The following is a 12,557-nucleotide window of genomic DNA, read 5'->3' on the forward strand; positions in this document are numbered from 1 at the left end:
ACAGTGTGGGAGTGCCCCTGTGCTGATCCTGCTCTCGTGCCCCCTCGGGTCCTTCCTAAAACGCCCCTTGGGAGACGTCAGGTCCTCCTTAAAGTACTTCCTGAGGTACTTGCTGTGTGCCCCAGAAGGCAATAAACAACCCCAAAGCAAATTAAAGTACTGAGGTCACTTGGGGTGAGAACACCAGCTCGGTGTTGGGGTTCCTGGGGAAAGCGAAATGCCTCCTGACGTGGAGGGCGTCTGCGGAAGCAGGTTTCAGTTTGGGTCACCCGACTGAGCCGCCGTGTCTCTCTCTCTCTCTCCCCTTCACAGTGAAGGACTTGGACACCGAGAAGTACTTCCACTTGGTAAGTATCCAGCTCCTGGCTGCGGAGGCTGGCGGCTGCATGGTGGGGGGGCCGCTCTCCCCTCCTGCCCTCCCAGGGGAGCGCTGATGGGGAGCAGAGCCGTCGCTCCAGGACACCCACTCTGCAGCGTAGAACCGGCACGCGAGGGGACGGGTCGCAGCGGTGGCTCCGCTCCCCCAGATCTCTCCTGCTGCCGTGACAGCAAGGATGCTGGCGGAGTGCAGGCGGGCGGCACGGCCGAGCCCAGGGGGGCTGGCAGGGCGCTGGAGGAAAGGCTCCTCGCGGCAGTGGAGGGGTGCCCATCTAATCTCCTGTGTATTTCAACATGCTTCACCTTTACGATGGCTGCCCGTTGGCAGACAATGGAAGCTGTTGCTTCTGTCCCTGCAAACAGGTGCCGAACAGGCTGTTTCATCTCTGGCAGCAGCCGGTCCCTGCTGCACTGGGGCAGGCAGGCCCTGGGCTGTGGTGAGCTCTCAGTCAGGCAGGGGGGCCAGGTTGTCCTCTGCTGCCAGGCTGGCTGCCCGGGAGACATCCCTTCGGAAGGCGGCAGCGTGGAAAGTCCTGGGAGCAAAGAGGTGACCAGTCAGGCTGTGTGCACGCAGCGATCCCTCTTCTCTCCTGCACTTAAGTCCATGGGTCCTGTTTTTCCAGTGTATATGATGAAAGAGGAGAAAATATTCTCAGCCTCGCTGATATTAATTTAATTCATCTCCGTGGGCTGGAATGTCAGATATGATGAACAAGCTGGATCAGGGCTCGTTAGAGTTCTTCAGAGGGGCTCAGAGGTGCAGAAAGGTTATCTGTAGACAAGCTGTAGTACTATGGGACATAATAAAAAATTACCAGGATGGCAAAATAATTGTTGTGCCTGATGTAGCTGTCAGCAGCCACAGAGAGTTCAGGAGCACGGCGCAGCGCCGCCAGTAGCACCCCGCACAGCCTTGGTCAAGTCACCTACCGGGAGCTCCTGGCATGCCGCCTGCCTCCCAGAGCTGGGGAGATTTATTAGTTCCTGCTTGTGCGCCACGCTGGAAGTACAAAGTGCTAAACGTTGCTAAAAGCTGTTGTGAAAAAAGTGTTATGGACAACAACAACAATATTTTATAGCCTGATTTTTTTTTCCCCTCTGGTAAAGTTTCCGTGCTCAAATAGAGTACAAACACACAATGCATGCACGCACGTGCACTCACACACATGCACTCACACACGTGTACACGCAGAGCAAGGAGGGAGAAGGGATGGGAAACCAAATGTGCATATGTGAAACAATGCCAAGATGGACTTAAATGGCTTGCTAGGTCATTATAGAGCAGTAATTAACTGACTTGACTGTGGAATATTTAGATTTGTTTTTAAAAAGGCCAGGGCAGGAATATTGGCTGATCATTCTTGCACTTTTTCCAAATCTAAGAAAAGCTGGTTTCTGCGGAAGCCTTGTGCATTGCTTCTGGGAGCCTAAACTGCAGCCACACAGGAGTATTGCACAGAGACCAGGAAGGCGAGCAGACTAACATCCAAAGTGAGATTGATTGCTTCATTTTCTTTGTCTAGCTTGAGAGAGGCAGTAAAGAGCACAAGAGAAACAAATGTCAGAAAAACTGAGTATTATGAATCGCTTTTTTAAAGCCATATAAGGATGTATTTATAACACAGTAACTACTTTCTAATTTAATTTTATATGCAGTTGAAATTCTATGCTTAAAGGAAAATTCAGTGTGACACTTGCAGAGAGGAGCGCTCTGAACATGTGTTTTGTATTGGACCAGGTTCTCCCAACCGATGAATCAGTGGAACACAAGAAGTCCCACAGACAGAGCCATAGGAAGAAAGTCCTACCAGAGATCTACCTGACCAGGCTGCTTTCCACAAAGGTAGGAGACAGGACGCCCTCGTTCGTGGCAGGTAGGATTGTTGTTTGCGGTCTGTAACAAGAAGCCTACTCTTGGGAAGGAGCGCTGTGGGGCCAGTCACTCTGAAGAGGTGGTGGGACTCTTCTGTCCTGGATGACTGGAGCATGTTTAATGAGGCTGCTGGGCACCACTGGCTCCTTGGGTTCCCTCCGGCTTTCCAGCTCGCCCTCAGAGCAGCAAGCAGCACTGTTGCGTGAAGCCCCACACAATCTCCCCAGGCTGGTCTGGGGTCTGTGCACATGAAAGGGATGCTGACCGCCTCAGGGCTTGTGATGCACAGTTTAGACCTGAACCCATCTCCCCAGTGAGACATCCTGCTGGGAAAGGAGGTGGTGCTTAGCTCTGGGAGCAGGGGTAATGTCTGTGCGATCTTAATTCAGATTTGAACTTCCCCACTCTCTGCAAGTGTTCAGCTCCAGCAGTTGGGCTCCCAGCCCATCTTTAATCCCAGCATGATGCCTCACTGGAGCAGAGATCACAAGAATGGCCAGCAGTCTCTAGTCTTCTTTGTATTTACTGTGCAGAACAATCACAGATGTGAGATCCTAGCAGTAAGAAAGAAAGATCTTGATGCCAAAAGAAATTAAACCCAAATGCAAGCTAATTATATCACTATGCACAAACAAACCTTTCCCTCCCTGCTTCAGCATCCCCTTTCTCTTCTGATTTATCCAACTGGCAGAACAGGATTTCCCCTTGTGCGCAACAGTCGCAGCCCCTCACACTGTTTTCTTGGGCTCGGGTGCTGCTGCTTTCCCCAGTCTCCATTGTGTGCGCTTGTCCCGCAGGGCACGCTGCAGAAGTTCCTGGATGACTTGTTCAAAGCCATTCTCAGTATCCGAGATGATAAACCACCTGTGGCCGTGAAGTATTTCTTTGACTTCCTAGAGGAGCAAGCAGAGAAAAGAGGGATCACAGACCCTGACACTATGCACATCTGGAAGACCAACAGGTTTGGAAGACGAAGTCTCTTCTTTCTTTCCTTCCTTCCTTCCTTCCATCTCTCAGGAGCAGCAGCTGAAAAGCCTTGGTGTCCTGGAGTAATCATTAGGTTGCTAAAAGTAGAAGAGATGACTTGGAAAACAGGAGGGGTGGTGGCGAGGGCAGCGAAAGATGAGGCCAAACACAGACTTGGAGAGCTTTGAACAAACAGAGCTCAGGGAAACAGAGAGCTGGAAGAGGAGGCATAGGCAGATAAAGGGCAGAACAAACTACCACACTAATAAAAATAATTAAAGGAGAAACAGAAGAGGGATGGGATGACAGGAGACAGCAATGGTGTTAGCTCCAAGCATTGGAGGTGGGAGATGGAGTCCAAAATCATGTCAGGTCTTAAAACATCATGGAGATTTTAAAAACAGCATATTTGGCTCCTTTTCATTTGCTTTCTGGCTTTTCAGCCCTTGGGGGCACTTTTCCCGGCTTATCTCTGTAACCACGCTGAGACTCCAGGGTATTCGCAGGACTCCAGGAGCTGGTGCTGTGACAGTAGCGTGCTGGCGGGCATCGCAGCTCTGGGGACCAGCCGGGAGCAGGAATGGGGTGGGAGGCTGAAGTGAAGGGGGGAAATAAAGCAGGGGAGAAACCAGAAGATTTAACTGGGGAGAGCAGGGAGCTTGGAGGGAGCGTCGAGGAGAGGCTTAGTGCTTCTGAGGCTGCAGGGACAGTAACTGTTTGCAGCCCAACACGTGAAAATTAAAACCAAATTTGGCTGGGGTAGCAGACATGCAGACACAACCATTGAGCTGCAGATTTGCCTATCCTTCATTACCTTTAATTGCCAGTAGAGCAAAGACTTATAGCAGCTTTCACTCCTCAGCTGCTGAGGAGGGATGGTAGGAAGGGCGAGCAACATACTAAAACTGTGTTGTAGCCAAATGAGCAGTGAAATAACTGCAGGAGAAAATGATGAGAGAGAAAAAAAAAAGACACATGAAATGCATTTCACGGGGCCAGGCTTACCATCAGAACCAGATGACAGTTACTTACAGGGAAGAAGGAAAAGGAGCTGACACCGTTGCTACAAAAATCAGCAAGTGGGGAAGCCCGATTCAACAGCCCCATGCAGGCAAACCTGCCGGTGTCTTTCCTGGACCACAGCTGGCTCAGGGAGCTGCTGAAGGAGCAAGGGTATACGCTCGCCTAGACAAGACTGTACATGAAGTCTCCGGTCTGGGCCACGTGCTTCAGCCTGAAGAAATGTCTCTTCAGGGTGAAAATGTGTGCCTGCCCCTCTAGCTAGGCAGGGGGTCGTACGCTACCAGGATGTGATTAAATAGCAGAACCCGGCTCCTCATTTTTTTCCTCGCTACTATTTATGTTCTGTCATCATCTTTCCTGCATTTCCTCCCCTCTCCTTCTGGAGTACAAAAATTCACCCGGTGTGTATTCCTGGCTTGTTTCCTTTGCAGCCTACCTCTGAGGTTTTGGGTCAACATCCTGAAGAACCCCCAGTTCGTCTTCGACATTGACAAGACAGACCACATCGACGCCTGTCTCTCTGTGATAGCTCAGGCCTTCATTGACGCCTGCTCCCTCTCTGACCTGCAGCTGGGCAAGGTACCGTCCAGAGAGGACATCTCGCTCCTGCTGGGGCAGTCATAGACACAGACCAGTACGGGTGGGAAGGGACTGTTGGAGGTCACCCAGTCCAACCTCCCCCAGCAGCGGGGCTGGCTGGGAGCCACTTGCTCAGGTTCATGCAGTTGAGTTTTGGCTGTCTCCAAGGATGAGTTCTCCCCATCCCTTCCCCACTACTTTGTTCAGGCTTGAGCTTGAAATTTGCAGCCCCTCTGTCACAAACAGAGGTCAGGGAGTGGGAACATGGGGTCACAGGCAGGATGGACAAAGGGCAAGGCCCCAGCCCAGAAGGCCTGGACGATGGAGGGAGACCCAGCTGCTGGCTCGTGTGCCAGCATTACCCAGTGGCTGTATGACTTGTCCTGCGGTCGCAGGAGAGCGCCCAGCTCAGCACAGGGTCTGTAACGCTTCCTGAGGGGCTGAGCTGGTGTGTGAGCCCACGAATATTCTCTGTAGCTGGCTCGGGCAGGGGTGTAACGTACCTGTGCGAGCACGTGGGGTGTCAGCTCTGCTCTGGGCACAGGCATGGGAGCCCAGGTCCCTCAGTCAGGGCTGGTTTAGGGGACAGCATTAGCATAACAATCCCGTAACAGCAGCTGAGGGACAATATAAACTCCCAGTGGCAGGATGGAAAATGGCGTAGCTTCAGGTGAAGCTTTAATCATCGCTGTCAGTGGTTTCTGCACAGCTTCTCACCTGGGAGACCTGTGAGAAGCTCAGGAGGCGAGCCGAGCCTTCAGGAACATGGGCTGCGCCTGCCCAGGCAGCACAGACCCAGCCTGGCTCACTGGAGGTGTGGGGACTGCCCGGGGCCATCCCGTTAACACCCTAACACCATCCGTCAGCACCTGGGAAGCACTTGGCGGGCGCTGCCGCAGCCCTGCCAGCGGAGCCATTGGTGCTCCCCACCAGCGGCAGTGTCTCCATCACACACTGGCCACCTCTGGCCTGCAGGCAGAGCCCGGCAGACTCAGCACCCCCGCCCAAGAAGCTAAGCCTGCTCCGAGCAAACGCGAGGCTGCCCCGGCCATGTCTCCTCTGCCACCATCGGGCTCCCGTGCACCATCCTGCGGGGCTGGCAGGCAGCGGGACGTCCAGCGCGCATGTTTTCTGTTCTCCCGCTGGCTTGGCTGAGTGCAATGTTGACATTTGAAACTTCCCGACATAAATAAGTTTTATTAAGAAATGCTGTAAATCGTCCCCCACTGCCCCCCCGCTGCAGAGGCTGGCAGCAGCGCGGTGTGTGACGTAGAGGGGACCCTATGGAGAGAGGGGCGGGAGGTGGGCGCTGCTCAGTGCAGCCCCCAAACTGAGAGCAACAGGAAGCCTTCGCTGGGAGAGGTTAGTACTGGAGGAAGATCTAATGAGCACTTGATTTTTTGTTTGTTTGGGTTTTGGTCTTTTTTTTTGCATGTGTTGCGAAACACCTAAAATTTGTCCTTGTCAAGCTGTGGATGAGGGGAACAGGGGTCAGCTGGAGTCAGACAGCAGATGGAAACATTTTTCAGGAATACAATAGCATAAGTGAAGGAATTGTTGAGTAATGTGGGAAGAATAAATCCTCAGCTTAAAAATCAGCTTGCATATACACGCAGTATATCGCTGAATGTTTTCCAGGCTGGATTCCTCCCCTGGTTTCAGCATGCTGTTCTTGATACTGCAAATGTGAGAGCAGACTCAGACTCCGTACATCTACAGTGCGCAAGCAGTTAATAAATCAGTACCCATCTCTTCATAATACAGAGCGGACAAATCAGACACAAATTAAAAAATAACTCAAAAAGAGGCAGCATGGGTTTCTTTTGTGCTTCTAAGGGAGAAAAAAAATGTTTTCAGCAGGCTCTGTAACTTGGCTGTATTCCTGTAATGCCTTGTCATTGGGTTTGAAAATAAACTGCTGTGGGATCTGGTGCCACAGCCTGGTGCCCATTTCCCATTTCCCCTGCAGCATTAGCCACGCTACATATTGCAGCAGCAGATTGCAGTTACCCTGGGCTTCCTTATTTACTGCCCGATACAGCTGAAGATGCTGCCTCCATGGCTAGAGCCCTGCCGTGCTTGTCTCCTCTGAAGATCCTCCCTCCACTCTCCACCTGTCAGAGCATCAGGGAGCAGTCCCTCACTCCAGCCCTGGGGTGATGGGGCACGTTGATCTTACTCCCCAATGTGTGCCCAAGCCTGAGTCTGTTTCCCTTCGGGAGGCAATGCTAGGCCAGTGGGCCAAGTTCATTCCCGGGGTAATGACATCAGCGGGGCAGGCTTGCCTTGAGGTTAAAATCATTCATGCTTGTGTTTGCAAGGAGTGCAGGCAGGGTTATGCCTTCATTGGTACAACCCGATTGTGTGGCTGGGAGGTTAAGAGACTGCTTTGTCCAAGCTGACATTAATCAAGAGAACTCAGTATTTTCTGTTAATTACTTTATGTGCAGTCAATATAGGCCAGGCAGGCTGGGTTAGCCAATGCAAAATAAATCAAAGCTACATGAAAAATCCAAGAGGAACATTTCAACTGACAAAGTTCAGCTTGTAAAAGAGCTTTGTTCTTCAGTTTAAATCGAGCTGGCTGCTCAAGAGACCCGAGGAAATGCATGCAGAAGCCCTTCCCTTGTTACTAATTTCCACACGCAGAGCCACAGAGCACAAGTGTTTTATCTAATACAGTCATGCTACACTCATCTGCAGAGCATCACCTGGCAGCAAGCCACCTCGCCTGACCCCGTGCATGCTTTTTAGCCTGCCCTTGCTCCAAATTAAAACACATTCACATAGACCACCTTCACTGGCATTGTAGCTAAAAAACTTTTAGCTCATGCTAGGAAGAAGGGCAGAGGGACGGTGCTGTGGCTCCGCAGGCAGGTGGTACCTGTCCGTAGCACCTTGATGTGTTCGAACAAGTGCCTCTGTCATTAGCTGTTCTGTGCCTCGGTGCCGTCCCACCGCAGTCCTGTTTGTGTAAAGCCAGGACCAAAGACGTAGCTGTTTCCTGAACCCAGCTGTACTGAAGTCCGTGTCTGATGGTTAGCGCTTTGGTCAGACAAACAGGATTAGAAGTTTTCAGCCAGGAACAATACGGTGTCTGATTTCGGTATCTCGCCCTCGCTCTAGGACTCCCCGACCAATAAACTACTGTATGCCAAGGAGATCCCCGAGTATAGGAAGATAGTGCAGCGATACTACAAGCAAATCCACGACATGCCCCCGCTCAGCGAGCAGGAAATGAACGCCCACCTCGCGGAGGAGTCGCGGGTAAGGCGCGCTGGGCTGCGGCAGGCGGAGGTGGGAGCTTGGCCGGTGCGTGTCCCCGGGACGGGGACGGGGTCGGGGTTGGGTCTGCAGGCTCGGTGCCCCGCCAGAGCAAGGAGCGCCGAGCCTGCTCTGCTCTGGCTGACGGCAGGAGTCTGGGAGCGGCAGGGAGCGCAGACAGGCTGCAGTCAGCTACTGCTTAGATGCTGGAAGGAGCAAACAAGAAAGGATATTTTGCCTCAAACTTCCACGCACAAACTTCATCTGACCTAATTCCAAGCATCTTCAGTTACTGCCAGAGCTGCAGTAAACACCCACGAGTTAGCTTGAACCTAACTAGCTTTGGCACCACTGGGAGTTGAAAGCGAAATTCAGTGCCAAAGAGCCAGGAAGCTTGGAAAAGGATCTCTGCAGTCCCTCAGCCCCCCGGCCAGCTGGCCCCTGGGCGCCAACTGCCAGGGCCGGCCCCGAGTCCCAGGCAGCCCGCTGGCAGCTGGCCCTGGCAGCCAGCCCGGGTGTGGGAAACCAGCCCTGGTACCAGCTACGGGAGCTGGCAGCCGCGCTCCGGATCCAAGTCCTGCCAGTGATGCGCCACAGCTTCCTCAAAATCAAACCAGCTCCCCGCAGCGTTTTAGCTTCAGCCACCGACTGTTTGCTTTCTGTCAGCGTTCCTCTGCCCAGCTCTTGCGCTGCCCCATCCTTAGAAACAGCTTTGAGCATGGGGGGGTGAACAGTGCTATCGGGTGTGGGCATTTAAGGCTGGCTTTAAAAAGACTGGGACCATTTCTGATGTAAGCAAATGCACCTTCCTTAAAGGAGTAAGTCAAAAGTCCAGCTGCATCAATGCAACAGTAACAAAAATAGCCAGGCAAAGTCTTCTTTTAATCTAGTTAATGCCTGCTGATTGGGCTTGAACTCACTTGCTGCATCGTGTTAATATTCCTCCCCTCTTTGTTCTGTCTTTGTAAAGAAATACCGGAACGAATTCAACACCAACGTCGCCATGGCTGAGATATACAAATACGCCAAGAGATACCGCTCCCAGGTAAGTGGGTTCAGCTGCACTTAGGCCCCAGCATACCTGTGGAGGGAATAACAAGCGGTATGTTGTAACTGAGCGGTCAGATGCCAGCATCCAGTCTCACAGAAAAGGGATTATGGTTTTTTGCATAATCCCACGCACATATGTAATATATGCACACACAGGTGCACCTGCTCTCCTATCCCTTGGCTGACGCCTTCTTGGAAGAGGAGGCCAGCTACTCCTGGCTGATTTTAACAGCGTTTGGCTGGACCGGACTGAAGCGGGGCTGCCCAGTGTGTAGACCCACAGATGCTTTCAGGAGGGCAGAGCACCCTGATACAGTCCACACCCAAAATAACTTGCCACCAGCCACCCCCAGCTGAGGCACCGGCGCTGGCTGGCTCCTGACCCCCTGCACGCCGCGCTGCGGACTAGCTCTGTGCCATGAGCTGTACCATTCCGATGGTTTTCAGCTGCGTGCCCCTCCTCGCCCACCCCTTGCCCAGGGACTCGGCCGTGCCCTAGAACAGCCGGGGGGTGCCGGGGCGTGTGAGCGTGGGGGCTGTGGGGCAGGGTGGGCTCTCCCCATCAGAGATTCGTCTGGGATTTGGGCTCGAAAGGGCTGGCAGGGGGAGCTGGGCTGGCGGGTGGGCACCTCCGCCTGCACTGCCTCAGCCACCCACCTGCTCCTGTCTGCTGCAGATTGTGGCCGCCCTGGATGCCAACCCCACGACGAAGCGCACCCAGCTCCAGCACAAGTTTGAGCAAGTGATTGCGCTCATGGAGGATAACATCTACGAGTGCTGCAGCGAAGCCTAGGCCGACTGCAGCCCTGGAAGTGACCTTCTCCGCAGCGCAGTGCCACAGGGAACCTGCCTTCAGCTGTGGATACACCATGGATCGCCTCTGCCAGGGTCATTCTCAAACCAGCCTCGTGGTGGGGGTGGGCCTGGCCTGCGGCTGAAGGGCTCCCTCACCTAACAAGAAGCCACAAGACACCTTTCCGAGCAGCTCAAACCCCTCTGGTCTGCACTGTGGCACCCATAATTTATTTGCTGTTGCCAGGCAGAAATGGAGACGTGACACTTGTGGCAAGCTCAGTTCACCACTTCCCTCTGATCAGCGCCCGAGCAGTCAGTGGCACCCTGCATCCCTGTTTGTGGTTCCTCAGGATGAGAGACAGGGCTGCAGAAGCCATAACAATAGATGTGAAGCAGAAGGATAGCCTCAGGGAGTAACGAGCAGAGTCGGCAAAGGCCTTCGGAGCAACACCTGAGCTCCCTTCCACACCATCCCTCTGACATCCTTGTTTTGCCAACACCAGGGACTCTTATCAGCTGTTCACTATCTGCTGCATTCTGTGTGTTTTTGTGCCTTTTAATTTTTGTACTGTATGTGTAAACATAACCACTCCTCCGTCTGAGACTTGGGCAACACAGGCAACTCGGGGCTGAGACGAAGCAGTTGCTTCCCAAGTAGCTAAGGCATGGTGAAAGCACTTTATCCCCTAATGGAGACGGCCGTTACAGAGCCGGAGGGAGTGTGTTACTTGCTAGACAGTGTGGGAAGGGCTGTTCCCCCTTCCCCAGGTTCTCATATCTGCATGCACAGTGAGCTGGAGCTGCAGTGGGCAGGCAAATATCCCCCACCGTTCAGCCAGCTGGTCGCAGGCATGGCTTCTGCCTAGAGGACCAGACATAGTGAGGGGAAGGGCTCGTGCCTCGCACTCCAGTCTCCCTGCCACGCTGGCTGCACACACACCTATGGTGCTGCCCCAGCTCAGCCCCCGTAACACTGCTCATGCCAACAGGGGTCAGCTCCTCCTGACAGCGCTCTGACAGAGTGGACTTGAGCCACACACGGGGCAAAAGACCAGGTAGCATCTTCCCTCCCTCTGCACCATGCACTGCAGCATCTCTTGTGATCATCACCAAAAACAAGGCCAGTGCTACAGAGGTGTCTTCCTAAAGCAGCTTGTTCTGCTTGCTTCGGACCCAGCCCACCGTGGTTGTCACCTGAGAGCAACCGAGGGAGCGGTTTTGCTGCGTGTCCAGTCTTTTTCAGCCCACAAAGGCAAAGGGACTGGACCCCATCCCCCAGCAGCACAATGCTCTCGCTCACACAGGCCAGCAGAGCTCCAGCACTGCAAGCTGCCAACAAAGGCAGAAAGTGTCCCACACTCACACTGGGGTCAGCGAGCAGGGTCCCACTGCGCAAACAGAGCTCATCTGAGACCTAGAAACCACTACCATCCCACGGCATCTGCACTGGGGCAAAAACCCTGTCCCAGCTTGGTGGCCCATTCTCCCTTCTGCAGGCAACTTCATCCTTTCTGCAGCCAGGGGAGCCATGGCCACTCTGGTCTTCTCCAGCATCACACAGGCCCCTCTGTAGAGGCTGGACCGCAGCTAAGGCCACATGCTTGAAGCCAGCATTCACATGCAGGCAAAGGCAACCTGCCCATGAAAGCTAAACCCAGCCGTAGCCACTGCGTTTTCAAACTGCCAAATAGAAAAGAAAATAAAAAAGAAAAAAGTTACTACCTCACTCCAGGCAGGGTCTAAGGTGAGCCTCCGTTACTCATCCAGCTGGCAAGGATGCAACCTGGTATTAGATGACTTTGGTCCACCAAAACTCCTCCTGGGTGACTCACTGCCATGGACAGGTGGCCTCCATCCCATCGTTTCCAGTAACGCCACATTTGTCAGAAATTGGAACATCAAAATTGTGTATGTGTATATAGATATCTATTTTAAAGCAAATGATAGACTTTATCCAGTATGTTAAAGGGGGGGGGGGGGGGGAAGGGGAAGAACAGAGGTTTTTTTAAAGAGAACTACAGAAAAAGTACATACACTGTGGAGGTTTCAATGTCTTTGCTGAGGATGTGGCTTCAGAATAGAAACTCTAAGAATGTAGCTGGGCTACATTTTATTTTGAAAGTGATTTCACAAAAAATTCTTGAATTTTTTTTTCTTCTTTTAGAAACTGTGAATAGCTGCCAGAGATATAGGCAGGCCCAGCACAGGGAAGGCAAGGGTGAGAAGGACCAAGGTAGCAGAGAATGTTGAGCTTGGCTAGAGGTAGGGAAAGGACCATGGAGCAATAGCCCCATGTTGTTACAAGGAAAGGATACAGGTGAGCCAATAGTGAGTATAGTTTGCCTCCCGGTAATGTGACTGGGCCATGTATTGAGGCCTATTGCTTTATTATTTAATTTTTTCCAAAGCAAAAAAAAAAAAAAAAAAAGTAGTTGCTACAACCATTTTAAAGGAACAACTTTAATGGAGCAGAAGCTTGAGGGTTTGTAGTGTTGCCTTGAACCCCAAGCCCTTTGTAACATGTTTTTAAACTTTGGCACGTGTTGTGGGTGTAGTGCCCTTACCTGCTGTGTAGTGGAAGTGGCAGACTCTTGGAAAAGCCTATCTTTGTAATAAAACAAGGTGCTGA

General features: G+C 52.5%; 1 protein-coding gene across 1 annotated transcript in view; it reads left to right on the forward strand.

Annotated features, from left to right (window-relative positions):
* Positions 1-12,557, forward strand: part of PLXND1 (plexin D1) — an 86,648-nt gene extending 74,091 nt beyond the window's left edge. The window contains exons 30-36 of the mRNA XM_075053497.1: positions 313-347; positions 2,117-2,221; positions 3,049-3,212; positions 4,672-4,819; positions 7,946-8,086; positions 9,054-9,128; positions 9,810-12,557. Of these exons, the coding sequence (XP_074909598.1) occupies positions 313-347; positions 2,117-2,221; positions 3,049-3,212; positions 4,672-4,819; positions 7,946-8,086; positions 9,054-9,128; positions 9,810-9,926 (785 nt within the window). The 3' untranslated portion in view covers positions 9,927-12,557. The remainder of the gene's footprint in view (positions 1-312; positions 348-2,116; positions 2,222-3,048; positions 3,213-4,671; positions 4,820-7,945; positions 8,087-9,053; positions 9,129-9,809) is intronic.

Source organism: Buteo buteo, chromosome 21 (genome assembly GCF_964188355.1).
Source record: "Buteo buteo chromosome 21, bButBut1.hap1.1, whole genome shotgun sequence".
Lineage (NCBI taxonomy): Eukaryota > Metazoa > Chordata > Aves > Accipitriformes > Accipitridae > Buteo > Buteo buteo.